The sequence below is a fragment of the Ammospiza nelsoni genome, chromosome 6 (assembly GCF_027579445.1).
Source record: "Ammospiza nelsoni isolate bAmmNel1 chromosome 6, bAmmNel1.pri, whole genome shotgun sequence".
NCBI classification, from domain to species: Eukaryota; Metazoa; Chordata; class Aves; order Passeriformes; family Passerellidae; genus Ammospiza; species Ammospiza nelsoni.
Window position 1 is genome coordinate 18608763 of NC_080638.1, and position 27753 is coordinate 18636515.

At 42.1% G+C, this 27753-nt stretch overlaps 2 protein-coding genes across 7 annotated transcripts in view; both read right to left on the bottom strand.

Annotated features, from left to right (window-relative positions):
- The window catches only part of TNNI2 (troponin I2, fast skeletal type), a 422570-nt gene that overhangs the window by 324397 nt on the left and 70420 nt on the right, over positions 1–27753 (bottom strand). The window lies entirely within an intron of this gene.
- The window catches only part of BRSK2 (BR serine/threonine kinase 2), a 304253-nt gene that overhangs the window by 61083 nt on the left and 215417 nt on the right, over positions 1–27753 (bottom strand). For all 6 annotated transcript variants that reach the window (XM_059474202.1, XM_059474201.1, XM_059474200.1 and 3 more), the window contains exons 5-8: positions 21149–21265; positions 10825–10858; positions 9872–9940; positions 6815–6961 (exon numbers count right to left, since the gene is read on the bottom strand). In XM_059474202.1, coding sequence (XP_059330185.1) covers positions 6815–6961; positions 9872–9940; positions 10825–10858; positions 21149–21265 — 367 coding nt within the window. The remainder of the gene's footprint in view (positions 1–6814; positions 6962–9871; positions 9941–10824; positions 10859–21148; positions 21266–27753) is intronic.

Genomic DNA, 27753 nt, shown 5'->3' on the forward strand with positions numbered 1-27753 from the left:
TTGTGCATCTGTGGTGTGACCTTCCTGGATACAGGACACATTCTAGACTGACTTCACATTTATCTCTAAGGACCAAGCAGAAAAAGGTTCTATGCAATTTACTAATTCTGCACCTGAACACGATACCAAGAATTTTACTTCCCTCTTTCCTGTTCTACACATGAGAATTTCACTATGCAATGAAGGACTGATTAAAGCTGAAAGTAGCCACGACCACCTATGGAAGGCAGATTCCACCAACATTACAATGACATCTTTTCCCACAAGCACAGGAGAAGAAGGCAATATGATTTTTCCAAGAGAAACCCTTAACACCAGACAGAACAGAAGGTTCATATGATGTACATTCAGCAGAACCTTCCAAATATGTTTTGTTTTAATCATCACAGCAGAAAATAACTTTTCTTAGATGTCCAGGGATTATTTGTTATGTGGGAATTTTTTTATATTCATCATTATGCAGCACCTTCGTAGGTGCAGAACAAAATGCATACTCACTGCACATGGGCTCACATTTGTGCAACTTTCAGGGGAAAGACAGGAGAGAGCTGGAAGAAAACTCATATGAGAGGAAATCACAGACCAATTACAATGGTCAGGAAGAATGGTGACAGCTGTCCTGCTCTTATTACACTCCACTTCCACAATAATTAGAATCAGAGAGAAAAAAGAAACAAAAAGAAAAGGATAGGAACAGACAAACAACAAAATCTCAAAGATACAAAGTGTTTGCCTCAGAGACCAAGGAATCAGAGACCTTTGTGCTATGGAACAGCTCAGTGTCTGAGAAAACAGTAAGACATGAGTTTGGCTATATATGAGATCATTTTTTTAAGTAAATCGGGGCTTTTCCTGGAAACAAAGAAATAATGGAATGCAGCTTAGGAAAGCATGACAGGAGGCTAGAGGGAACAGTGTGGGAAACAAACAGCCTCCTCTAAACCCCAGACTGCATCAACACTGCAACCAGAGGTGTGGCTGGCACTCACATATCTGTCTAAGCAGCACCAATGCCCCCAGCACACACATCCAGCAGCCCAGACAGACTGGCACAGCTTCCAGCCGTGGCACCAGCCCACCACAGTAACTCCCCTTCATCACAGTCCCCTGCATTAGGCAGTCCTCTAACCCCTGCTCTCTTAAGAGCAAAGTGGAGTATTCCTGACACTCTGTCACCTCCTGTGGAGATGAAGACATGATTTGGGAGTTCCCCCAACAGCCTGGAGACACAGCCTTCTTCCTTCTGGTTCTGTGCAAGCTGAAGTTCAATCACAGAACATAAGGAGAGCCTGTTTTGTACAGCTTCCATGGGGCAGGATTTTAGAATTGTTCCTTAACAGATGTATAGTTCTGTGAGGATCTGCTAAGGGGTGAACTGCGCCTCCTGTGCTGGTAAAACCACATCTACTCATTATTTCCCATACACCACATGGAGGGTTAGAGAGATTAATGATTTCAGACAAGATGCAGATGATACAGCTATGCAATGTCCAAGTCTCTTTCATGCTTCCTTTTCCTGCTGCATTTTTTGTCTCCATGGGACACTGTGCTTCTGTGTGCCTGTGATATGCAGAAACACCATGGCAAAGCAGACAACAGCACTTCAGTTTCTGAGCTAGAGAGGGGAAAGAAAAGACGGTCACCAGTCCATGTCTTAGTCACAGAGCCTCTGGGCTCCTTCAGAGAAGATGTCAAATGACTCCGGCCTGCCCCTGCTGATCAACCTCCTTCAAACTAATGAACACACATCATTTTTCTGAAAGAGATGCCCCATTGCACCATGGTACACATCTGAAGGTGTATGACAGCTCTCATGGCTGCTGTTTACCCACACATCTGCCACTCAATCCACATCAAAACCATTGCTGTGAAATATGCTGAGATATCCCAGACATGAAAAGTATTCTACAAACCCATTTCCTATGCTGATTCAAATGTAATTGCATTGAAATGTTATTAGAAGTGTGCTTGCTGCTGCCAACATCTTCACTACCGTTTTAAAGGTGATTAATTAATGCTTTGTTGCTTTTTGTCTGCATTGAAGTGACAGGAAGGTTATGGGAGGGCGATTGGTTTTGACAAGGAGAAGTCTGCATGCTTTCTACTGTGCAGTGCAGGGGAGGGAGATACACAGTGGGAGCTAATCTCACTCCTGCCTTCATTTAAACACAATGTTTAAATGCGTTTAAGTGACAAAGGCATTTAACAACCCTTCCCAGAGGGTTTTTCTTACTGCTTGCACATGAGTTTGCCCAGTTTAATACCATTTTATGGAAACTGCAAAAATGCTGCTTCCTAATGCCTCCTAGTCACTGCAGGCAACTGTCTCATGACATCATCTCCAAAATAACAAAACATGCTCAGATCCACTGCACATGCACAGAGAGATTTCTGCAGGCTAAGATGCTGTTATGGAAGGAGAGGGAGAATTCCTTTATCATAGTTTTACATAAAAATACTTCCAAATACTAAACCTGTACACTGAAGAAGCACGGAGGAGCCTCTCTCACAGATGAGAGACCCACTGTGATACAGAGCTGCACAAGCTCATCAGTAAAAGAGGTCTCCTCCCACAAAGAGCTTACGTCTGAATTCTAAGGCAGGGAACAACAGATGGAGACAGACAGGCAGATGGAAAACAAGACAGCGCTGTCTACATCCTCGGCACTGATCTCAGCAGAGCAGTTGCCAAGCTAAGAAGTTCTGCCCTGAAGAAAAACTTTCTTAAAGTCTGTGGATATAGATGAGGGCTTCTGAACTTGAACTCATGTCAAATTTCAAACTTCCCTGTCCGGAAGGAGATCAGCCTCAAATCCATCTGTGCATCCACACCTCAAATGAATCTTCTTCATCCAGAAGATCCCCTAGTCGGAGCTTTAAACCTACTGTGTAATGTCAAGACACAAAAACCCTGTGGCTTTTCTTGGCCACAGGGTTCAGGCTGGCAGTGCAAACAGCACTGGTAAAACCATTACCCATTTCAGCAGTAGCAGCTGTAATAAAGCAGCCTCCAGGGACCCTGACATGGGCAAGTATCACTGTCCTATGTCCACGGGGCATGAACAGGCCCTTGGTAGCCTAAATACATCAACTGGTCAATCGCCTCCATTCTACAGGTTGTAAAGTGAGAAAATTTAAATTATGGAATAGGCACCTAACCATAAGGCCTTCTACAGAAATGAATCAGGTGAGCTTTCCCTTTTTAATTTCTTAATGTTCTTTAGATTCTGCATAGCATGATTAGCATCAGATCCAAGAAAAAACAAAATCAGAAAGCAGAGCGAAGATTCTGAAACTAGGTGCAATTAAAGGAATTTTTAGGTAATATTCAGGGATAGGTATTTTCACCTATGTGTACACCCAGCATAGAAAACAAGTCATTCTACTCCAGTATAAGATGTCAATGTAACAGCTTTATTGGAATAGCTTATTCTGCAATATCTGCTCTGATCCACCTTGCTCTAGAAACAAATTTTCAATAGTGCTAATCCATCTTTAAAAGAAAAGTGCCTCTGCCCTTTGTCTTCCTGGAGAAGAAAATACTGGCTGAGAGTACAACTGGTTTCTACTACAGGAGCTGTAATTCTCTGCTGTAGCAAGACTGAATCATTTGAACAGCACATAACCACAAGAAACCTCATCCTGCAGTACTTTAGGCACCCAGAGCACACCTCCCTTAAGCCTTCTCAAACTTTATTACTACTTCACTTTTCCCGCCTGACACTATTCCTACCACAACCCCATGGATATACCTAAAATTCTTCTTGCTTCTAGCCCACTTTCCTTTAAAGCCATTTGACATATCTTTGGTTTTATGCCAGTATCTTCCTTTAGCTTAAACAATCCTTCTCTCCCTAGTAATTACCTCTAATGAATATGCAGATGACCAGTACAACCTTTCTTAGACATTATCTGTGTACATTAACTGAAGCTCTTTTTATGCCATACTATTCAGACAGGCTCTTTCAAATGCTGATCATCTTAGTACTCATTCTTTGTTTGACTTCACCTTTCATAAATATGGGTGGTCAGACACACCATCACCAGGAGCTAGGATCAACTTTTAATGAAAAGTTTATGTTTAATCAAAGAAAAACACAAATTCTTTTATTTTACAGCATGTTTAGTAAAACAGGCAGAGTAAATGAGAGTGGTCAAGGATGTCCCATTAACCATATTTGAAGCTATTTAACACATGGTGAGTGTGAACAATATTCCACTAAGAAATAATAAAGTCTTGCTCCCACAAATGAATCATATACAAAGAAAGGTAATGCCTGCTTCTTAAGGCTGGAAAGGGCCAGCAACAATAATTGTGAGTACCCTCCCCTCCATTAATCTTCTCAAGCTCCAACACCGAAGCAAATGATGACAGTTAAATGTGAATGCTGGTTCTGTTTTTGTTGATCATTTTAACAGATGGACTGGGGAAGATGTGGGTGTGCTGTGAAATGGCAATTACTGCAGGGAGGGAAATGCAGTTGGATGAAAAGGAAAAGAGATACAAATCAAAAAAAGAGGAACAAAGCAGAGAGGGGAAGTGAAAAATGAAAGAAAAAAATTGTAGTCACCTTACATTTCACAATATTTTTCTGCTGAATTCACTAGTGAGGTATTGAGCAAATGATCAGTAACGGTAACAGCTACATCTGTGCTTATTGTACCCAAGCTGCAATTTTGCTCGCATCTTTGTATAAATATCAAATTGGTTCAAGTGAGATATTTTCTAGGAATAGAGGCTTCCAAATAAACCCATGTTTACACCCTTTTTCATAGGACACAGCTAAAATCAAATTCAGCTCTCTCCTCAGAATGAACTCTATATTCCCAGCTCCTGTGCAGTAAACAAAGAGCTCCCTTCTGCCTGGCAGTCAAAGCAGCTCACTAACAGCACAGGAGTGTGACAGCAAACCCACAGACCCTCAAATAATGAAAAAAAGACTGCAGCTAGTAACAAAGAGCCAACCTTTTTCCTCCCAGCTCTCAGCTCTTTAATATGTATTATTTCAAATTCTTATTCATAATTCAATGGTTAGTGTGTGGCAATAACTACCTGATCTGGGTTTTTTTCCCTCCCTAAGGAAGTAAGAGGTTAATTTTGATCAAGAAAGGGAGGGGGATGAGTGTCACTCTGAGACCTTGAATTACCTCAACTGCTTTCTCTCCTATGCATGTGCATTCCCAGCTGTATTGCACAACTCAAATTAGTTAGGGTTATTATTTATTATTTTCTGCCCTGTGGAAAAATTCAGAACAATCTGAAGAAGGATCTAGCACTTGATGACCTGCTCCCTAACATACTCAGACCATTGGCACTTTTTTGAGAAAAAAAACCCCAACAAAACAAGAGAGAAGCTGTATGTTTACATCATGGAAAGGAAGCTAAGCTTGAGAGGGACTTTGTGACTTTCTTGGCCATGAAGAACAGCTGTCTCATCTCTCAGGATATTGCTCTAACCTCTGCAGTGTTCTTTCTGTGAATATACTTGTGAAAATGTTATTCCTTTCTTTAAAAATCTGTTTTAAAAAGGTCTTTTAAGGCGCCTAATATCTTTTTTTTTAATCAGTGCTATTTATGTACTGCAAAATGTGATGGCTACTGAGTTTGCAAAATACTAGAAATAACATAAACTTTTCCCCTATGCCACCAAATAGAGCATGATCTGGACTGGTAATGAATGCAAGAAAAACCCAGATGTCAGGTACTATTTTAGGGAGTTGTGAAGGGAGTTTCAGTGAACTTCTTAGCAGAGAGGTGCCTGTATCCCAAAAGCATCGTCACAGCTGGCACAGATTGATGCTGTTGTTACCAATCTCAGCAGAGAGGCCAACCAGTGATCTGAGAGTTTATTTATAAATATTTTAGCAGACTGAAGAACCAGGAGGAGTTATAAATTTACATTTCTTTATACATACTCCCACTCAGAATCTGTGAGCTTAGTAAATCTGTATAAAAATCATCACCAAGGCCTGACAATAGGATTTACAGGGGCAATCTACCCATAAAGGCACACGCCTCCACTGACAAGCAGGCAATCTTACTTTCCAAAATTATTTGAAAAGACAAAATTTCTTATTTTAATTGCCAATGTTTTTTAATTCCCTAAAACATTAACACAGCGTCAGTAAAGGATACAATCACTTCACAGTCCTCATTCTTGCAGGGTCTCTGTTGTAGTGATGGGATGTATCCTAGATGCAGACTCAGAGCTGAATGCCAGGAGCTCAACACTGTGGGACTAAGTGCTCAGGACCACAGGGCACAGGATGAAAGAGCAGACTGGCAGACACTTGCTCTGAAGGCTGCTAAAGGATAATGCAGAGCAAATGCAGGATAGAAAACAATGCAGCTTATGTGGCCTGAAGTGAGAAGCCAACACTTCTGTCAGAAATGTAAGAAAATCACCCTCTGTTTAATGGCAAATCTTCAAATACCAGTACTAACACCTGTGACCTTCAAACATTTACATCATGCCCCCAGCAAACTGCTGTATCAGACAGAAGAATCAGACAGCTCAGGTGGACTCAGAAAGGTGTGAATGAGCCAGTAGTTCTGTGATAAGCTATGAGGGATTTCTCCTAAATGCTTGGTGTTACATATGAAAGGGAATCATGAGGCTACAGAAAAAATACAAAAGCCATCTGTCCTCAAGACTCAAAAGAGATGGTATTCTTCCCAAAGACCCCACCAACTCCACTCCTTGGCTCAGGAGGAAACACATTAGAATGCCACCAAATCACCAAGATACCTTCGCTGCTCAACCATTCCTGCAACAAAGCGAGAAATGAAGCCTTGCTCACGAAGCCTCCTTACCGTGAGACGTTTCGAGGCATCCACTTCAATCATCCCCCGCAAAAGGTTCTGACAGTCCGGGGGGATAAAATGGGGCATGTGGAACACTCCACGCTTCACCTTCTCCAGCAGTTGCCGCAAGTTGTCGTCATCGAAAGGCAGGGCACCCTGCAGGGATGGGACAGAGCAGTCAGTGGGAGAGAACTGGAGACGGCCAAAGGAGAAAAGCCAGGATAAGCAGGTGAGAGAATGGAAAAGAGGAAGTCAGCTCATAATACATTAGTATGAGTGAAAAAACTTTTTATCCATTGAAAAGACAAAATGTCTTAGTGCTGCTGTATTTCCTGTAACATAGGAGACAAAACTGAGGACATTGTTTTTTCTATTAGACCTTTAATTAGAAAATGAGTACCAGTATAAAGTAAAATATAAAATATGAAATTGCCTTTCCAGGCAAATTCACCAAAGATGCGTGGATCCACTTAAATTCAGTTCAAGCTTTTGATCTGCTGGTATTCCTCCTGGGCATACTTTCACAGCAGCAATGTTTATCGTCTCCTTATTTTTAATCTTCCTGAGACACATTTATTGCAGACATTGAAAAGGAGGTGAACAGCTTTTGAGAGACTTTCAGTAAAGAACATGCTCTTTCTGACAGAGCATTAAAATGACACAGCTGAAAGAAACCCCAACCAACATTAGCCTTTGGAAGCAGCAGACATTCCACCTGTTTAATATACTCCATCCAGTTCCCATGCTGTGGTCAGGTCATCAGTTCCTATTGCTTCCCTACTGTAGCTCACTTACATAAATGGCTTGAAGTTTTTTTAGCTGAAACTACATTTTGAATAGATCATCAGCTTGCCACAAAAAGCAGTAAAAGACCTATCCTTGCTGCAAGGACAAAAAGGAAAAAGAGAAGTCGAAATCTTTAGGATAACTCTACTGACTGCAGCTGATACCCTTTTATAACAAGTCTGCACCTTCCTAGATATTCTCACTTCCTTCTTTCACTGCCTAATTCTAGAAGGTGCCGAGCTTCCTTGATTTCCAGGATGGCTTGTGGGAAGCTGCAAGCTGTCAGCTGCTGTGCTAATGAAGTTTTAAGTTGTCAGCTCTGGCACTGCTCTTACTACAGTGAGTAGTGCATCTGTATAAGCAATCCTGTGTCTATGGTTTACGGAGAACAACCGCTCATTTACAGCAGCCTCAGGAAGCCACCTGATGGCAGCCACGACTGGGCACTGCTTACTGGTGTTTGTTCATTCCAGTGGCCTTGAAGGCAGAGCCTCTCCCTGCCTTCTGTAACCAACCTCCGGAGTTACCTGCATTTTTCCTATCCATTCCAGACTTAAAGGAAAATCAATTCTGATAGTTCAGTACTTTGGCTAATGCAATTTAAGCCCTGATGAAGTCAGAAAGGACACTGTGTGGCATTTCCTGAAGGTAACAACTACATCTCTTTTATTACTACCATCTGCTATCATATCTTGATAGTTTTCGCAGGGTTTGTCCTGACATAATTAACTGGCGAGCTCTACACTTTCCATCAATGATTGACTTATTTCAATAATTCTTCAGGCTCATGTGTGTATGTAGGAACAGATGAAGATGCAGCAACAGACACCCAAGTTTGACAGAGAATCCCCCTGAAAATGAAAAGCCTGCTTGACAAATCCTAACCATCTTGACACATTTTCTCTTCTGTTCTTATGAATTCAAGAAGTTATATTAAGAGCTCATGATATACTTCTATTTTATCAGCAATGAAAGTAACTGCTCAGTAAGAGATGACCAGGTGCTATCTAGTGTGACAGTTAAAATTCTTCCAATGCAACATCAAGATAAAAAAATCAAAATTTCAAAAATGTCAGTGAATTGTAATGACTAAAAAGAAAAAAGGAGTAAGATTGCTTAAGGGAAATGAAAGCATCATACTGAGATTACTTTAAGGTATTCTGATTTGAACCATTAAAAAAGAATCAGCATATCCTTTGATACAAAAAAACTCTAAAATTTAAAAGCATTTAAACAAAAATAATATCCAGAATTTATCTCATTTTACACTGTACAACTGCTTTTTCCAAAATAAAACATTTATGTGAAGCAATTAGGTTTACTGATAAATGTACAAAAATATCATAATTTTACTTCAGGCTTGTTACTTTTATAATTATAGATGATCAGATAAACTATTACAGATATAAAGCACTTAACATGCACGTTAAACCTATATTCATATAGAGTATTTTACCTGCACGTGATATATGCTTGTATTAACATAAACTATATTTTCCTACATTATACTGTGGAAATTGGTAACAAATGCCAAGCCTATCTGCCTTCAGCTGGACACCCATTTGTTGGATGTTTAGGAGTGTTATAATAGAACTTCATTTCAGAATAAATTCCACAGAGGATTGAAACTCTGATCAAAAGAAGGATAAGTTAGACGATGGCACATTTTGAACACTTAAAGTATTACTGAGCCAGATGGAAACTAATTTAAACTTTGTACTACTGGCTCAGTTTTATATTCCCATGTGTACCAAATTAAAATGTAGCTCACTGCTTTCATGAAACAAAGATGAGGCTCTCAAGTCCTTCCCTGAAAAAATACTGCAGTTAATGTATGCATATACCTGCTGAAGCACACATATACATCCAGCAGAAAAAAGTGAACACATCCCAAACCCAGCCATATCTTGATCCCGTGAAGGATGACTTGTTTGACACACTCTGTATCCTGGAGTTGTAACCCTACATATCCTTACCCATCAAAAAGCGTGGTGCAACATCACAAAACAACAAACAGCATTCACAAAGACAAGTTTTTGATGGCTGCCTATGCTCTTCTGTGCAGGGCAACAGTGTTTCAAAGAAACAGTGAAATATTCCTCATGCTTTTCCTTTGGGGCTGATGTAGAAATAAGAGGAAAGGATGCCACTGAGAGATACAAAAATAGAGGACTAAAAAAAACCATCCGTAAATGATGTCAATAGAATTGCCATTAAATACAGCAGCACTTTCAGATTCTTCTTTTCTTTTTAAAGGCTAGTGCAAGGAAGATGACTCACCACTAGCAACGCAAACAAAATGACTCCGCAGCTCCAGACGTCTGCTTTCCTTCCATCATATTTTTCTCCCTGCACAGCAAAGACACAGGGGTTCAAAAGACCGATCACTAGTAAATGAATTAATTATCCTTGAGGAATGAGAGAGGGGAGAATGGGAAACCCTACATTTAGTCCAGCTACCTGCTTCCCAAGTTGGCCTTCCCAACTAGGAGGAAGCCACTACACAGCCGGCTAAATGAATTTTTGTGAACATCAGCTTGCAGTCTTATCTGGGACCTGTGAGGAAAGGCTCAGAAGTGGGAGCAGGGCAGGAATGGTTGACAACTCACTAATTATTAGATCTGGCATTTAAACAGAGTAACAGGTGCCTTAAGGACATCTAGCAGGTGTGTTTCTCTGCCTTGGTTTTTCAGGGAGCGTGTCACCAGCCATGTTATTTGAAAACTCATAGTATTGTCTGGACAGCCTCTCCTGTGTGCGTGCTGTTTGACTTTACAGTACAGACATGCTTTGGAAGAGGGCAATCCTGGGCACTGAAATCTTGGATACTTATTTTCAGAGGACAAAGGGAAAGCAGGGGGAAAAACATTGTTTAGTGGAAATCAACATCACTGACAGTCAACCCCAGCTTTTCTACTGAGATGACAGCTACATCAGAGACAGGAAAGCTGAGGGAACTATGTCCCTTGGGTCAAAAGATCAAATTAAGCCAGGCTCCTGTACTTCTGCCTGATCACATGGTGCAAAGGCACTGTGAGAATAACATACAATTATTTCCCAATGTGGCTTGATTCAGGGCTGACCCAAACAAACAAAACTCTATTTAGGTTTCTTGCGTCCTTTTCTTTCCCTCTGCCTTGGGCAGATTCCGTGTACAGAGGATCTATCTGGGTACTTGTAATGAGGGACACTTCAAAAAAGGTATTTATGTACACTAATATTAACCAACTTACCCGGATGACTTCAGGACAAGCATAATGTGGTGATCTGAAAGACAAAATACAGTCAAATGAGCATGTAACAGCCTGGTATTTATGGTTATGTGCATTCCCATTTTGTTTAGCAGAATGATGATAGATTTGCTTATACAGAATACAAGTGTGCAAACCAGCACATTTTTCCTTACCTCAACAACAGCATATTTCTAACAAGCTCAGAAAATGGTCAAGAACTAGCATAATTTACAACTCTATGGTCCTGCTATGAATTTCTGAAAAACAAGGTATGAAGGGAAGATGAGGCACATTCTGTGAGTATAAAATTCCAGTTCTCTAATCCCACCATTTAACTTGGCCTTGTATCTAACTAAAAGGAGGGCCCACACTGCAAAGCCTTTTACAGGAAAAAAGACAGATGCATCCCTAAACCACGTCTGGTGTCTCTTCTGCTAAGATGACTGTCATTTACACCCATGGTCACAAAAGCTGCCAATACATGATTGAAGCATGCCTTTTCTTTTTCTTTAAAAAAACAAAAAAGAATGGACAGTAGCACTATTACCTGGGGAGTTAATATATTCTTTTCACATCCTTCTACCCATATATCTCTTGTTTGATTCCTGGCTGAGAAGAGTTAATTACTTCAACTTGCCAGGTAATAATTATAATTCCTAAAGATTATAGCCATGGCTATTTATTTTATAGCCTTCATTAAAGTAACTTGACAAGTAAAAGGGATGCAAACTGTCTGAAACCCGTGTGCAAATCATGCTATTGTTTATACTGACACCTCCCAGCAGTCCCTGAGCCTGTCTTCATTTGTGCATGTGTTTCTTGTGACAAATGCAATCATGGCTGGGCAATACCTGTCTCACAAAGTAATGAGCAAACCAGAAGCACAGCGAGGTTAGCTTTGTGCTAGGATGCTATATTAATGCCCAGTGAGACAGCCCATTAATTGAATTTCCATACACACTATATTATCTTGTGGCAAAATATCATCCCATGGGCACGGAATGCCCTGATTTGGTATCACAGCTTTTGGCAGAGCATGACAATAAACTCAGGGTACACTTGGGAGTGCAGCTACCTTGACAGCAAAGCTTCCATGAGGAGAGAGAAATGCAGTTGATCCCTCAGAAATTTCAGAAAAAGTGGAATTCAGCCACTTTATCCAATATTTAATACAACACCAATCCTGGGCCCATTTAAAAGATGGGCTATTCACAGGTACCCTAACCAGTCTGGCTGCTCAGTAGTGCCTTAGTTTAGACTACATTTTAAAAACCTTGGTTCAAGAGTCAAAACAGCTAATGAAAGCCAGAGCCTCCCTCAGAGAGCTGGATGGAGCTGCTCATTGGAAGACCAGAAAGAACTAGAACTTGTGTCTAGTGGGTAGGGCAGACTACCCAGGCTCTCTGTGTAGCTCTGTACTGACAGCCATGGAAACACAGACAAGGTTACTTAACATTTTTAAAAGCTGCAGTTGGCCTGTTTGAAAAAGGTGACCAGAAGCTCACCAGGAGTCTACTCTTCTGACTAAAGCAAGAGCAATGCCACTGCAGTTTTCACACTACAAGAGAGAAAGTGAGGCCAGAGTGAGAAACTGAGTAGCTTAATGTTATGTACAAATTCCCAAACTTCCACAATATATTGTTTCCTGTGAATTTGCCTCTTTATGGCAAACCAAGACCTGCACTACACCTATTCTTTCCAAACTCCCAAAGTCTAAACCACAGAAAGTCACAACACTGGACTAACACATGATTTTGCAAGCTTTTAGAAGACAAATTATTCTTGGGAGAATGCTTGACTAGTGATGTTGTCTTTTTCTCATATCTAACAGTGGAGTAGAGGGTACAGGCCATCCCTAAGGCACACACAAAGCACAAGTAAGGAGCAGCACCACAACTGGGACTGCAGCCCAGGCCTGACAAGTACAACTCTCACTAGTGCTGAACTGCTTACACAGAACACTGAAGGAGGGCAGTGTGGGAACTGTAGGGAACACAGTAATGCAACTGGAATTTGGAAAAAATCTGCATGGCAGCAAAAAGAGTACAGGACTTGCATAGATCAAGGATATCTGCCCAACTTACCTCAGAACAGAAATGCCAGTTCTAACATGTTCTGTACATCACATTAGGCTTGAAAAATATATGGAAGCTAAAAGGAGTGCAGACGCATTCTAGGTAACAGTCCAGCTCCCATCACTTACCATGTTTGAATTTCTTACTCTCACATGTATTTTAGGTTCTGCAAGGTACAGCTGCCTCTGCGTGAGTCATGAACACACAGAGTAAATGGCTACTACAGGTGGTGCCTGTGGCTGACCTAGAAACATTAGCCAGACTTCTCAAATCCTGCATGGCATGAACTGCTGTACAGTTCAGCAATATCCTTCAGCACAATCCTTTTTGGACAGCAATGGCACTGAAGTGCACTGGAAGAGTCAGTATCTCAATTTGCAGAGTGTTCCTGAATTTTTACTTGTATATTATGACTCCAACAAGGATTTCAGAACTCTTAATTGTGGGTGCTGAGCAGTGCAACCACCTTGAAAGTGCTAACATCCTTGAAAAGAAGAATGTAAGTGTTGTGAAGAACTCAAGATAGGTACATAGGTATTTATGTGTCCCACTAGCAAATGCCCTTGGAATGTTTTCCTTCCTGAAGTCTGCTCAACTGCAGTGGAATGTGCCATAGATCTTAAAAGGCACCACTGAAATTCTGCAAAAGTCTAAGAGTCTGGGTGGAGAAAATGTTATAATAAATCCTTTGAGCAAGCTGGATTGATTAAATCATTCAACAGCTGCATTGCAACTGCCCAGAGAGCACAGGTTTCTGGCATTGCCATTCTGAATTCTTGCCAGCACACACTAGCTAGATATCTGCAGCATTATCTTGGCTAACAGCTTTAAAAGGGATCCTCCAGTCAGCCAGAATCCATAAAAACCTCATTTCCATGCTACCAATCACACAGCAACTTCAACTGCTGTTAAGACAAAACTCAAATTTAATCAAAAATCTATTTATCTTTCTACAGAGTCATGAATATTTCTTTGGCTCTTATCACTAATTATTCAATATAGATGTGTCAAGAGCAACACTCCCTGTCTCTTCCCCTAGGCCACCTCCTCATCATTCTGCTACATCTCTGTGCAGCAAAAGCCCCAGTCTGCCCTTGATAACAAATAAATATATCGCTCAGCAAGATCAAGAAAGAGTTGCTGCCTGCGGGTGCCGCTGCAAAAAAGCACTGATGTTGGCAGTGTTGATTTCCAGGGTGATGGGGATTTTCCAAGGCTAGTCTCCCTAGGGCAGGAAGGGCTCTCTGAATGGTCATTCACAGCTGTGACTCTAGGACACAATAATCTTAAGGATTTTAGGGGACCTTAGAGCATTTACATGGGATTTAAACCAGAGGAAATAAGACAAGAGAGCAATGGTGAAATCCAGGACAGCTCGGGACAGTTAAGTCAGGCATGCAGAAAGAAATGTATATATCCTTGATGTATCTTTTTTGAATTTCATCTGAGAAACTAGAAAAGTAGTTCTTGACCTGTGCACATCAAGATTGCAGCTGCAGTAGATCTGAGACAACCAGGGTCATATCTTCAGTGCAGATGTGATGTGCCTGTTAGTTTTTTTCACATGGGTTAGAGAGACCTGCACTGCACACACACAAATCCATTGGGCACATATGGTTTATCTGGGAACACACAGTAACTGCTTTGCCAGAGAAGTGGTTGGTTGATCAAGAAGGACAGGAAAAGCTGTGTGATCTGACTCCACATTGAGACAAATCATGTGTTACACTGCCTGATGGGTCCCCAAGTCCCAGTAAAGATGAGTGTCCATGTCTCAGTCCTTTGGTCCCATGCCTTAAGGTGGTACTATGTGGGGAAGAAAAGCTGCTTTGAGTGCCATCCTTTAGGCCTCACAGACAGACACAGAGTTTCTGCAGAGAGGGAGGAACAAGAAATCTCCTTTCCTCTGTTTTTATTATTATTTTATTTTATTATTATATTTATTCTTCAAGGCATGAAATTACCTTGATATAGGATGTTGTACAGCTGCAGAGAAATCCTCATACATCTGGCTGTTTTTGCTGTTGCTCAATTCTAGAGTCCTTCCTTCCCCTCTCTTAATCACTGTCTCCAAGCAGCCTTTCAGAGGCAGGAGTTACCCACTAGAGCAAAAGGCTGCCTCTGCTTTCCCCCCATGCTGGGCAGCAAAGGGCTGAGATGAAGGGGAAGATCAGAGGAGTAGCAAAATAGATAAAGGGAATTCAGGAGAAGGACACGGGCATTCCGAGAGAGAAAGCGACAGCCGCGGATCACAGAGCAAAGAGAGGGAGGGGGACACTAACGAAAGGCTCCAGCAGCAGTGGGTACTCAGGGCTGCAGTAAAGGCTGTAATTAAGGTAGTAGGTGTAGTTAAGGCTGAGTGCTAGATTGCCATTAAAGCTTCAACTCAGTCATTTACCTTTGGATGAGAAAACTCAGCATCTAGCCCTCAGCCATCTTACAGCTGTTTATTCCTTGGGTGCAATTACATTTTTGGGGAATCTGCAAATCAATTCATTAATTATCAGTTCATATTTTTAAATCATGGAACCTTTATGATGTTTTAATTTTAAAAATTAACCAGACCCTTGTATTAAAAGGGCATAAGGATTACCAAATTAGGTACTCAAAGTTAAAAACTGGCAAAAAAAAAAAGGTTGAAAATGTTACACTGTGCTCTGCAGGTAAGTCAGTTGGATGTGTAGCTAATGCCTCTTTTCTACTTGTGACTGAAGTTGGGAAGTACTAGGGAACTTTAGTGTCAATAAGGACAAGCTTGCAAGAATGCAGCTGATTAACACATGGGAGAATCAAACTCTCTGCCCCTGCTAGAGAATCCTTCAGTGAAAGAAAATGAACAGGTGCTTTAAACAGAGATGTTGACAGGTAATTATGAGTTGCATATTTCCCAGTTTTCAGAATCACAGTGCTCCACATCCAAGTTTAATTTCCAGCATTTATAAGCATGTGGAACAGCAGGGGCAGTTGGTAGGCACTGTGCTCTCCCAGTAAAGGACTGTTATCAAGCACCAAGTATCCTGGGGTATTGGGCCCCAAGAGCATCAAACTGTACACTCAAAACTGGTTGACAATTTTGAGTTCCATTTTGCAGAATCCTGTGTCTTCATAAAAATGGAGATAACCAGATCAATGTGGCAAATATAATATGAAAACAGTATAATTAATACTTGGAATCCTAAGACACAGTGATGAAATCCTACCTAGCATTCATAGCAAGGTTTGAATGCAGTGAGCAGAAGTTATAAATGGATCCATAAAATAAATGATGAGGAAAACCCAAACATTAAATAGCTGTTTACTCACAAAAACACACCATCCAATCACCAAATGAGGCAAAGATTTGTTGAAAAAAAATCTGTACAAGCTTGTACTTAATGGGCATATCCTAATGTGCACAGGCTGAGTAAATGATACACCGTCAAGCTGAAGAAAAGCACATCTTAAATTCTCAGGGATTGATTTGCAAAATCCAAGCTCTTTTAACATACCTTGTGATGTATTATAGGTGATGCTGGTACCAATGGTCATTAATAAGGTTGTCCGGTATTTCCCTTTATAATCTTCATTTTAAATTCCTTGTAACTTACTTTCAATTTAACAACAATTTACTTGCTTTTTGTCTGTCTCAGACTGGTTTCATGTATTTATATGCATGCATGCTGTGATTGGGCTGAAGCACTTCCACTATCTATGTCTAATTTTAAGTAAATGCTTTTCCATATTTAAAAAAAAGAGAAAAATTTCTAGTATCCTCCCCTGCAAAGGGAAAACCTGAATATTTATTTGCATTCTCCAGAAATTATATTATAGAAATATTCCATTTCACTAGAAAACTGCAATTTGCATTTACTAGCAGAAACTCTCGAGAGCATTAGGATCAAAATCCTACCTGCGGTGGCAACACTTCACAGAGTAATTTTTTTTATCTGCAACTGAGCTGCTGTGGGTGGGGTTACCACATGGTGCCAAACTTAAAAACAAACTGAGTGCAAAACTAATGAAGTAGATCTACGACTGGCAGCAACTGACTCACACAAGCAGGTAGCAGAAACTAGAGCTGGAACCTAGTTAAAAAGAGAAAACAAGCTGGGATTTGGGCCAAATATGGAGCAGAAATGAATGGGACAAGTCAGCTAGACTGTGGTACAAATCAGGAAGGAGACAGGAATCCAGTGCTGGAAATGGAAGCTCTTGATGAGATGAGGTAAAAAGCACTAATACTGGCATTTCCAAATTGAAGAGCTTAAATTTGCAACCCTAACAATGACTGCATAAGTTTTAGATATATGTTTGTTATAAGGAGGAAAGAATATGTGCAGCATCATGTCATGTAATTAAAATCAGAAAGGGTGCTTGGACAGGGAGGTGTATCTGCCCTCTGAATTATCTGCTCACCACAGGTCTGCTGATACATCAATGACTTGCTAAGATGGAGAACTGAAGCAGAGAAGGGCAAAGCATCTTGTCCCAGACCACCATGAATGCCTTCAGGAGAAACAGAAATCAAGCTCAGATAACCTGGGTCTCAGACCTGAGGTTTAACCAAAAGGCACTCACTCTTCTTGCCTAGTGACAGCCCAGGATGGATTGGACACCCTCTCCTGCTCTGAAACACTGCAAAGCAGCATGCCAGGAAGAATCACTGAGAAAGAGGTGGGGAGTGTCTCTGCATGGATGGGTAAAGAGGAAGAGGAGCTGAAGAAATCTAAAATAATAGAAGCAGCAGCCTAACACATCTTTCTCTTCCTTCCTTGCGTGCTGTTAGCTGACAGACCCTCCCTGCTCCTGAAGGAATGCAGAGACTCACTGTGTTACTCTGGCATCTCGAGGACCATCTCTCTGTAAGATTGCCTTGCAGAGCAATTTCTGCCATAAGCAGAATTAGTCCTGCAGAGCTTACACAAAGCTCCTCTTCCCCTTAAAGGTCTAAAAACACTAAAAAGAACGACAGCATATTCCTCTGCACTTTGCATATGCAGGATTTACACAATACACATTTCTATAATGGGGACTCATTACAATCAAGGCCGAATGTGCAGTCTGTCAATGACAAATTATGTCAGCGAAACAGCAAGTCCATCCTTGCCTCCTCCTACACAAACACATCTGCATAGAACTGTTATTGTGTCCTCCAGGTAGTCTGTCAGTGCTATCAGTGCTACAGAAAACCATGCAGGCCTAAGGAGTACCTCCCAGAAAACAGTGACTCTGAGATATGCAATAACATCACACCTCAGGCTACATGAGGCTACTCTTCATGATGCCAGTCAAGACTCTGCAGTGACCTGAAGACTACCCAAACTTTGGACTAAACTTAGCAGTTCACTTGTGATAGCAAAGAATTTTTGACTGCAGTCTCCCTGCTTCGCTGAACTGACAAAGTTAGCTGTATCACACAGCTCAACCCCATCTGAGCCTCCCACTCTGACTGACAGAAATACCTGGAGACTCCCTGCATGACTGTCAATGGAAATGTTACCATTTCATCTCATTATCAGTGTTCACAGGACGGAAAAGCCATTCTCGAAATTAACTTATGGGTGCATGAAGGAGCATCTCATTAAAGCTCAGTATCTCAGCCATGATTCACTCTGTTTTGTTCCTTTTCATGCTGGCTGAAAGTACCAACTGCATGGGTAGGTAAAACTGTTGCCTTGAAAAGCTCTAAGGCTGGTTACTGCATGTGCTCCAAGGGAAAGGGAGTCATAACTGGATTACCTTTCTCTGTGAACAGTGTAGCATATTGTTATACATTCCTTCCTTCCTTCACCCCCCAAACCAAAGAGATCACACCACACCAGTAGCAGCCATGCTGGGCTGCATGCCAGGAGAATTAATGAAGTGGTGTAATAGCTCACATGGAGGTCTAGTGATTGGCAACACACTTAAAATGCATCTGCAAGGCAGGAGATCATAGCATTGCTGCTGTGTTCTGTTTATTACAGGCACATCTCTTCCGTTCCATTGATTTCCTTATTAGTGCATTTTAAGGCCACAATGTGGGGGCTGGATCTGCTTGAAGCATGCAGGTTTGAATTCCAGCACAGCTTATGGGAAGGAAGCCTCCCTTTGAGACTCCAGATACGGATAACAGAGCTCGGTGCTAACAAGAACAGGAATCCTACAGAGAGGCTGGGTTGGTTTTTATACTTCCTGTTTTGTTTTTTTTTTTTTTTTCTCATGGGAGGAAGGGGAACAATTTTCTTTAGAGGGTATAGAGGCTTTGTGGCAACTGCAGGGAGGACTGCATTTCCTGATCTAGAGGGGAAGTCTGAAAGAAGCTGCAAGCAACAGATGGAAGCAGAATCACAGAATGGTTTGGATTGGAAGCGATCTTTAAAACTTAACTAATCCAATGCCCCTGCAATGAGCAGGGATATATTCAACTAGATCAAGTTTCTCAGAGCCTGATCCAACCAGACCTTGAATGTTTCCAGGGATGGGGAATCTATCATCTCTCTGGGAAATCTGTTCAGTGTTTTACCACCATTAATGTAAAAAACTTTTTCCTTGTATCTAATCCACATTGACCCTTTTTTTACCTTAAAACAATTATCCCTTTTCCCATCACTACAGGTCCTGCCATAAAGTCTGTCCTCATTTTTTTTATAGTCCCTCTTTCGGTACTGAAAATTTGCAATAAGGTCTTCTGGAGCCTTTCCTCATTTTTTTTTTATAGTCCCTCTTTCGGTACTGAAAATTTGCAATAAGGTCTTCTGGAGCCTTTTCTCTCCAGAGTGAATAACCCCAACTCTATCAGTCTGTCCTCACGGGGAAGATGTTACAGCCCTCCAACCACCTTCATGGCCTCCTCTGGGCCCACTTGGACAGGTTCATATCCTTCTTATGCTACGGATCCCCAAATCTGGATGCAGTGCAGGTCTCAGCAGAGCAGAAGCACCCCTCCCTCTCCCTGCTGGCCATGCTGCTTTGGATGCAGCCCAGGACAGGTCTGGCTTTCTGGGCTGCAAGTGCCCATTGCTGGGTCACATGCAGCCTTTCATCCACCAGCACCCCCAACCCCTCTCAGCAGCACTGCTCCTTTAATCCCTCAGCCTGCACTGATGATACTGAGTGTCTCCCTACCCAAGTGCAGGGCCTTGTAGTTGACCTTGGCATCACAGCTCCTTGCTTTTCATCTGCTTCTGCTAAGAACTCAGATCTTGATGTGCACAGGAGAGAACCGGTGGGTCTTGGTTTACTCACCAACCAGTATTCTATCACATCATGAACTTCAAATACTTTTGCTGTCCATTATTCATGACTTGGAAAGCAAAAGCTAGGACTGAGAGGCAGTGGCTGGGCTTTGGAGGGAACCACAATGGCTCTGAGACTACCTTGAACTGCCTTGGTCCAGAGAAGACACCAAAAAAAACATGAACTGTAACCAGCTGAGGATGGGCCTGGGCTGAAGTAATCAGAATCACACTACAAATGGCCAAGAGAAGTCAGTCTGCATGGGAGGAAGTGGAAATCTGCTGGTGCTATCTGGTTTCTGTGCTTGCTCTTAAAACAAATTAACACAGCTAAAAGCTGATGTAGTGGTGCCAGGCTGCAGCAGCTCAATGCAGCTGCTGCCCTTGCTACAGCGCAGTGCCACAGCCTCTGCACAGTCACCGTGGCACTCAGAATCGGGAGCATGGTCAGGGGTGCCTGAAGGCAACTGAATTTGCATGGAAATATCTTTAGACTGCCCCTGCAATATTCCTCCAGGCAGGCTTCTTTGTACCTGCATTCATGCCCTGCCTGTCATTGTAAAGGACCCTGCTTCCTCCCTGTCACTCCTGCATGGGAGCTGACAGAAGCAGTGTTGAGCATGAATGTGAACAGCTGCATGCAAGCAGACAGCTTACGGAGGACATGCAAATTCCATTTAATAACATTTTTCTACCCCTTAATATTTTTTCAAAGCCTCTTCTTAAAACAGTCAACTGCTGCTTTCAGTTTCCAAAAATTATATGGCCAGTAAATGCAAACACACCAGCATATGCAGATGAAGCCAAACCTGAAAGCCTTGATTTTTATATCTGTATGTGACACCTGCAGTGACCTGCTTTGCACTGTAAAGCACTAAATCCCACTGCTTTCAGCTTTCTTCCACACTACATGCACCATATAAATTTACTGTCTTGCTGGGAAACACCAGTGCAGTGTGTAGGACTGCAGATCTTTAGTGAAACCCTTTCTGTAGACAAGTTCTATGTCTGGAATGTGTCCCTCAGTCTTGTAATATGCTTTGAGACACTCACCCACAACTGGTTTCTAACAAGCTGTCCCCAACCTGCAGCGATGCCATCCCGAAGTCTGCTATCCGGATGTTGTTCTTTTCATCCAGCAGTAGGTTTTCTGGTTTTAAGTCCCTGTGGCTGTAAAGAAAGGGTCAAAATTTAAATTAAATTATCCATAACAGCTTTCCCACTCCATGATTTGCTTTTTATCCAGAATAGTATCCAACCTGTTTTACTTTAATTAATTTAATTTGTTTTCCTGTCCCAGGCAGGGGAACACACATATCCAAGATCCAATCCTTGCAGTATTCTAGACCACCCTAGATGCTCTCTCTTGATGAATGGAAGGCCTGCAGTGTCCTGACAGGAAAGGAACATGTTCAACTTCCAGTGAAACCAACACAACATGAGGGAGAAACTGAGGGAAATAGAAGGAGGAGAATTTCAGCCTGGATTTGGGGCTGGTATACTCTATCATATGTCAGGTCCTTAAGGTAGGAGGCAACACCATCAATTTATTCTGTCAACAAGAAGAAACAAACAAATGACATAAAGAGTAAAAACCTTCTTGACGTAAATGCTACTGCAAAAATCTCCTATTAGGAGTTGTTTACACAGGCATAAGACTTTGAAATAATTTTGGGTAATTAGCTCTGATGGAAAAATCCCTTCAACTCAGCAGTGCTTTTAACTGAGAGTGTCAGCAGTAGAAGGAGAGAGGATTCCTTCCTTTCCATCAGAGCTTGATTCTCTTATTACCTGTCAACATGACAAGAGCCAGGCAACCACAACCTTTATGATGGCAACTCCTGCTCCAAATCATATATTGACAAATTTATTAATTTCCACTGCTCACAGCCAAAACCACTGTGCACCCATGTCTGCATCTAAGTACTCAGGAGATTCTGTACAACTATAACATTCACTTGATTTTACATACAAAGACAAAAATCTTGCAGAAAATTTGTGATGAATGTGCCAGGTTTTTTTCCTTTTTATTTGCAGTTCTTGGAAAGTCACAGAGATGAGAGAAGCATTTCAGACAGACCAAAGAAAAAGCTCTTTTATTGGTTTTGCTTATGAGTAGGCAAAATTGCTCTGATAATATAAGGTCTAAATAGCAGCACCCAAACAGGCAGGACTGTCAGCTTCCATGGATAGGCAGAATACAAACTTGTGGGAAATGGACATCCAATAGCACTGACTGTCAGGCAAACAACACCCACGTGCAAAAACTTACAACTAAAAGCAGTTCCTCTGACCAGAAACTGAACTCAGCAAAAGAACCAGGTGTCAGAATAGTCAAGTGACACCAATCAAGGAAGGCGGGCTTATCTTTGTGCCATTTCCTCTTCACTTTTTAAAACATTGCTCTAACACTCCTCATGCATGCAAGTGTAATTCTACCCTTACAAAAATGTAAAGGTGGACAGTCTCTTCCCTCTCAGAGCAACATGAGCAGCATGTCAATGTATTGGAAATTAGATCCTCTGATCTGAAGAGAAGAGGAATGATTGGTTAGAGACAACTTGTAAATAATGCAGGTAAATTCTATGTAAAACCAGAGCACATGGTAATAGGATACCTGGGGACTGTAACAATTATTTCCAAAGGAGACTCCCAACAAAACAGCACACATTCAAAGCAGTTACTGGTCATTCACCCCACTGAGACCTATGATTTGCTCTCTCCTACTTTTTAAAATTTAGTCTCCAATCTTGCCTAAATATGATGAACCCTGCGTATTACAATGGCCTTGTTAACAATGAGAAAACAAGCTTGTGGATAATAATTTTGATTCAGATTTGTGCACATTTTCATCTGAAATGCAAAAGGTGCTTTATCCAATCTGTACTTCTCATAGAAATTCAAGGTTTGAGATAAAAGAGACAGAAGACTTATTAGCTCTATAATAACCATCAAGATAGTCATAACTAGTTGACAAAAAATGCAGGAGATGAGTGACAAGGAAAGGTTCCAAAGGCAGAGAATGACCAGTTAGTGGCCAGGAAAAGAATCCCTGAATGTCATCATCAAGGACGGCAGCAGACAAAGGCAAGATCATCAACACCTGCCAGTTTAACAAACTCCAGCTCCAGCAGTGAAATGGAGTGAAGAGCCCATGGTTCTAAGGCAAGTGAGGAAAGCTGGATGCTAATGAGACAGTAGTGTGTGATTTCATCCTTCCTCCAGCAGACATTCGGGACAGTTCTCATCTTACAACTGCTTTCATTAACGGTAGGACCTTATCCAGCTGGGGAGGTGTGCCGCAGTTCCCCTGTCTGAGGACAATGCTGAGGGGCAGGTAACAGCCCCTGTAAAATGAGTGCTGCTTATTTGATGCTATAAAACAAGAAACCTCCCCACAGCTCAAGCTGAGTGTGTCCTGCTGTGCAGAGTTTTTCAGCAGCTATAGTTGTCTTTCAGTCTTGGCAACTGCTCCTGGCTGACTGCTGAACACATACACCGTATGGAAGTTGAGGGTGCTGCTGCCTGTGCCTGTTCCACTGCTTGTGCACTGAATGATATGGTATGATTCATCCATACAGTCTATAGCAGACATACTGCTGACATGTGACTTTTGTGCCTAAAAATTGAATCCTTTGCTTATCCTCAAATTGTGTGGCTCATTTAGAGAGCGGGAACAACCAAGATGGAGCATGACCTAAGCACAGGATGTCCACAAGCCTAGATGTACACTCAGAACAAAATATCTTATTTCAGGAACGTGGTGCAGCTAAAGGAAATGCAAAAATGTTCCCTTTCCATGGATGAGAGCTTCCAGCCTTGCCAGATCTGCCACAGGCCCCAGCTGGAGCACAATGTGTGTGAATCTTGAACAAGCCCCACTTCCCGACCACTAAGAGGCAGTGAAAGGGAAGGGACGACACCTTTGAAAATCGAGACAATATTCAATCCTGGAGTCTCCTTCTCCCTTCTTGTCTCCTTCTCTCCTTCTCCCTGTGTCATCCTGTCTTCCCATCAGCTGGGATCCACAACACAGTTTAGGCCTGGGTTTTTAGGGACAATCAAGTGGGGAAATGAGGTTCCTATAAGTTGGCATGTATATTATGGATTTTTTTGAGAGTCACTGCAAGAAAGAGAGGAAAAAGGGGGTACCACCATTCACATTCCAAATATGGAGTAAGCTTCACCTCACTGTGCTGCACAATGTTTTTCCATGAATGATCAGTCTGATGGAGGTCTTTAGGCAGAGGCACTGACCTAGCTCCCAGTGAGCATTTTGAAAACCTTAAGTTGGGATCTGGGGATCTGTGGGACTAGGATAGTATGCGTGAAAGTAAAACTGGAGTAGCAACAGACCTTAATAGTTTTCTTTTCTTTTCCTCCAGATACTCATCAAAATAAAAACAAGAAAACTTATCAGCTCTTCACAATAGAAATTATCACTTCACTGAGCAGAGAGGAGAATTGTTACATTTATGGCTGCCTGGCTCCCAAAATAAAAGAATAGTTTTGATAGCGCAGTTTTGCGTCTCTGATCCTTCTCCATCCCTTTTTCAAGACAGTCTCTAGTGCTCAGTATGGATGGTTAGCCTAGAAATTTCATGGCACCCTGAGCATAAATTTTGTATTTTGGCAGCACTGCTTTCAGAGATCAGGGTGCCAGTGGGATCAGCAGTACTTGCACATTCACCCACAAGAGAATTACGTGTCCCAGTGAAAATTTTCCTCTAGCTGGAGCATTTCTCTGACACCCATCTTTGGGCCACTTTGAATTGGCTGAGGCAGCATCCTGGGGATAGCAGTCAGGCCAGGAGCTTGTACCAGAGCAGCAGAACCAGCAATGCTGCCACTGGGAAAGAGACTTCCTCCCTGCATTTGCATTTCCCATCTTTGTATTGCCAGCTTTTCAAGTGCCAGGGGGCAGGGAGAGAAACATATGGGAATAGGGAAGGCTTGTTATAATTTACCTAAGAGCCCAGAAGACCAGACCGTCAAATGCACTCGCATTTGAAAAAGAATTCTCTTGTGCCAAAATGAAACAAAACAAAACAAAACAAAATTCCCAGTGTATCTGGTAATTACTTGGCATTAATGGAACAGTGCAGAGTAAATGCATTTAATCTGGTTCTATTCCAGCTGATCTCTCTGGCTCTCCATGTCTTACACGACTGTATCAACTCCTCTCTCTGCAGGTGAACAGAGGACTCATTACCCTTTCCTTGTTCTAAAGGCTCTAAAGCTGTAGGGGCTTTATCACATGGCTGGAAAACCAGAAGAGAAGAAAGCAGCTTCTTTTCTGACAAACACAGCAAACCCTCCAATTGAGCCTTGCATAAGCTGAAAAGGAATGAGAAAGAGAAATGCAGGACTGCAGAACAAGTCAGTGTAACCCTGACTCATAGTGGCCATGGACTCCCAGAGCTCCTCAGCCAAGACAACAGCACAAGAAGTCAGCCTCTGGAGCCAGCATCCTGTGGGCTATTGAAGGGAGAGCATGTGAGTGAAAGAGAGCCACGGAGCAAGCTGTGGCAGGGGAAGCACACACTGTCAGACTCTCTGCAGTATCCCTCTTTCACAAGTTACAACAAAGGCTTTACAATTTCCTTGCAGCCTAAGATGGATGCAGAGAGAGCTCTGAAAAAATTGTTCTATGGAAATGAGCATCATCCTTGGAGAAGGTACATGGAAAATGAAAGGCACAGATAGGCATGAACGTGTTCCAGATTCCCACTTCCACACTGGCCAGGCTTGTTTGCTAGTCACAGCCAGAGATGCTGTTCAGACAGTTCCTTTAGCTCGCTCCGGTGCTTTTCCAGTCCATCCTCCTGCTCTGAGAATATCCCTGTACCTGTACTGCAGCAACTGAAGGAGAAACACGCTCGGCCTGTCACCCAGGGCTGCCAGAAGAATTCTGGTGTAGGGACAGACTCTAGATCTTGGATTCAAAGGAGCTGTCACCTGGCATGAGATGACAAACGGAGCCATTATTTTAAGGTGATGTTTGAGCTGAAACGTTCGCATCAGTTTCTATGGCAATTCATTGTAGGTCACAGATTTCTAACCCAAGAAACCTCTTAATTGGAGTAGTTGCAGGTCATTTGTACTAATCAAATTGTTGGCTACTTTGCAAATGCTTTTCTTACTGACCTCAAACTCCCAGAAGGGCCAGGCCACAGAATAATTGTTCTGCAGTATGCCTCTTAAAGTGCCTGATATGCTGCAAATACCTTATGAGTAACAATTAATAGTATGAGAAGCATTATTTTCAATTTCATGAGCAGAAAAAGCCTTTGATCTTATTTTCTCTTGCTTTTTTCTGCAAATAATATCCAAACATGTAAGTTGCATCTACCTACAGAAGATTCTTGGTTTATAGCCATGGTTGCTATGCTCAAATTTAGTAAGTTTTCACAGAATTCTGCAGAACAAGTAAATATAATTATAGCTAGGAAAAAGGACAACATCTATAAACATACTAGGAGGCCTGGGGAAAGGTTTGTATGCATCAAATGCTGCTTGCTTTTAAACAATTATTTCCATTGATCCACTAAAATATATTGTTTCTCCCTGCCAACCTCTCCTCAAAGCATCTATTCATGTATTTCAAAGCCAGAACAGCCTGTCAGGTCTGATCACCACTGCTGCACTTCCCAGAAAATGTTACCTGGTTATGCTTACAGTAAGACTATGCCGTTTTTGAGTTTCCAGTTTCTTACATAAAGAAGAAAACTTACAAAAATACATGTTCCCTGACTTTAGCTGAGCTGGTAAGTTTGCCTTTGGCATTGCAGCTGCTGCATTTGATGGCTTTTCTCTGGTTCTCTATACAAGGGATATCTGAAAATGCCTCACCGTTTTACAGTGAGTCTTGAGCACAGAACTGAAACTTCTGGATTCAGGTAATGAATGGCGAGCTTTCAACAGAGTAAAAATGCACCTTTCTTACTTCTGACGGCCTGGAAGAAAACTTGAACACTGAAGTACCAGAAAAACAAAACAAAGCAACAAGCCAGCAAGCAATCTTACTAAATTCCCCCATTTCTAGACCAGTTTCATATCTGGAGGCCTTGAGTCAGGATTTCAAAGTGCCCATGTGCTGCAGTCTTCAGCATTTGAGAGACCCTCCCTGCAGAACATCCCAGCACGCTCCTTAGGGATGAAGCAGGGGAGAGTGGGAGTTCTGAGAGGGTGGCACTACACGGCAGAACATGGCAGCTGGCATCCTTCAGCTCTCTCCATTTCTCAGAGACACCCCAGATTTCTCCCTAAAAGCCTTGCTTCCCTTACTGACAGCGCTCTGCAGCTCCTGCCGGCAGGAATATACCAGACACTTTGGCAGCAGCGCTGTGAAATCTTGCAGCGCTGTTTTGTGGGGAGCCTTCCCCTCCCGGCACGGAGGGACGAACACGAGGCCGAGCCAGGGCAGGCTGTAATTGCTGTCCCAGCCCTGCGAGTGACAGACACACGGCCGTGCCCACGCAGCACACACCACGGACACCGCATCCCTCACAGCCCTCCCCGGCTCCGCTCAAACAAGCACAGCCCCGGGCAAGGCGAGCAGAAAGGGCCCTCGTAATTGTCATTTATCAATATTCATAAAGAACCTGCCTTAACCCCTCTTGTGCGCGCTCACGGAAAAAAAAAATAAATAGAAACAC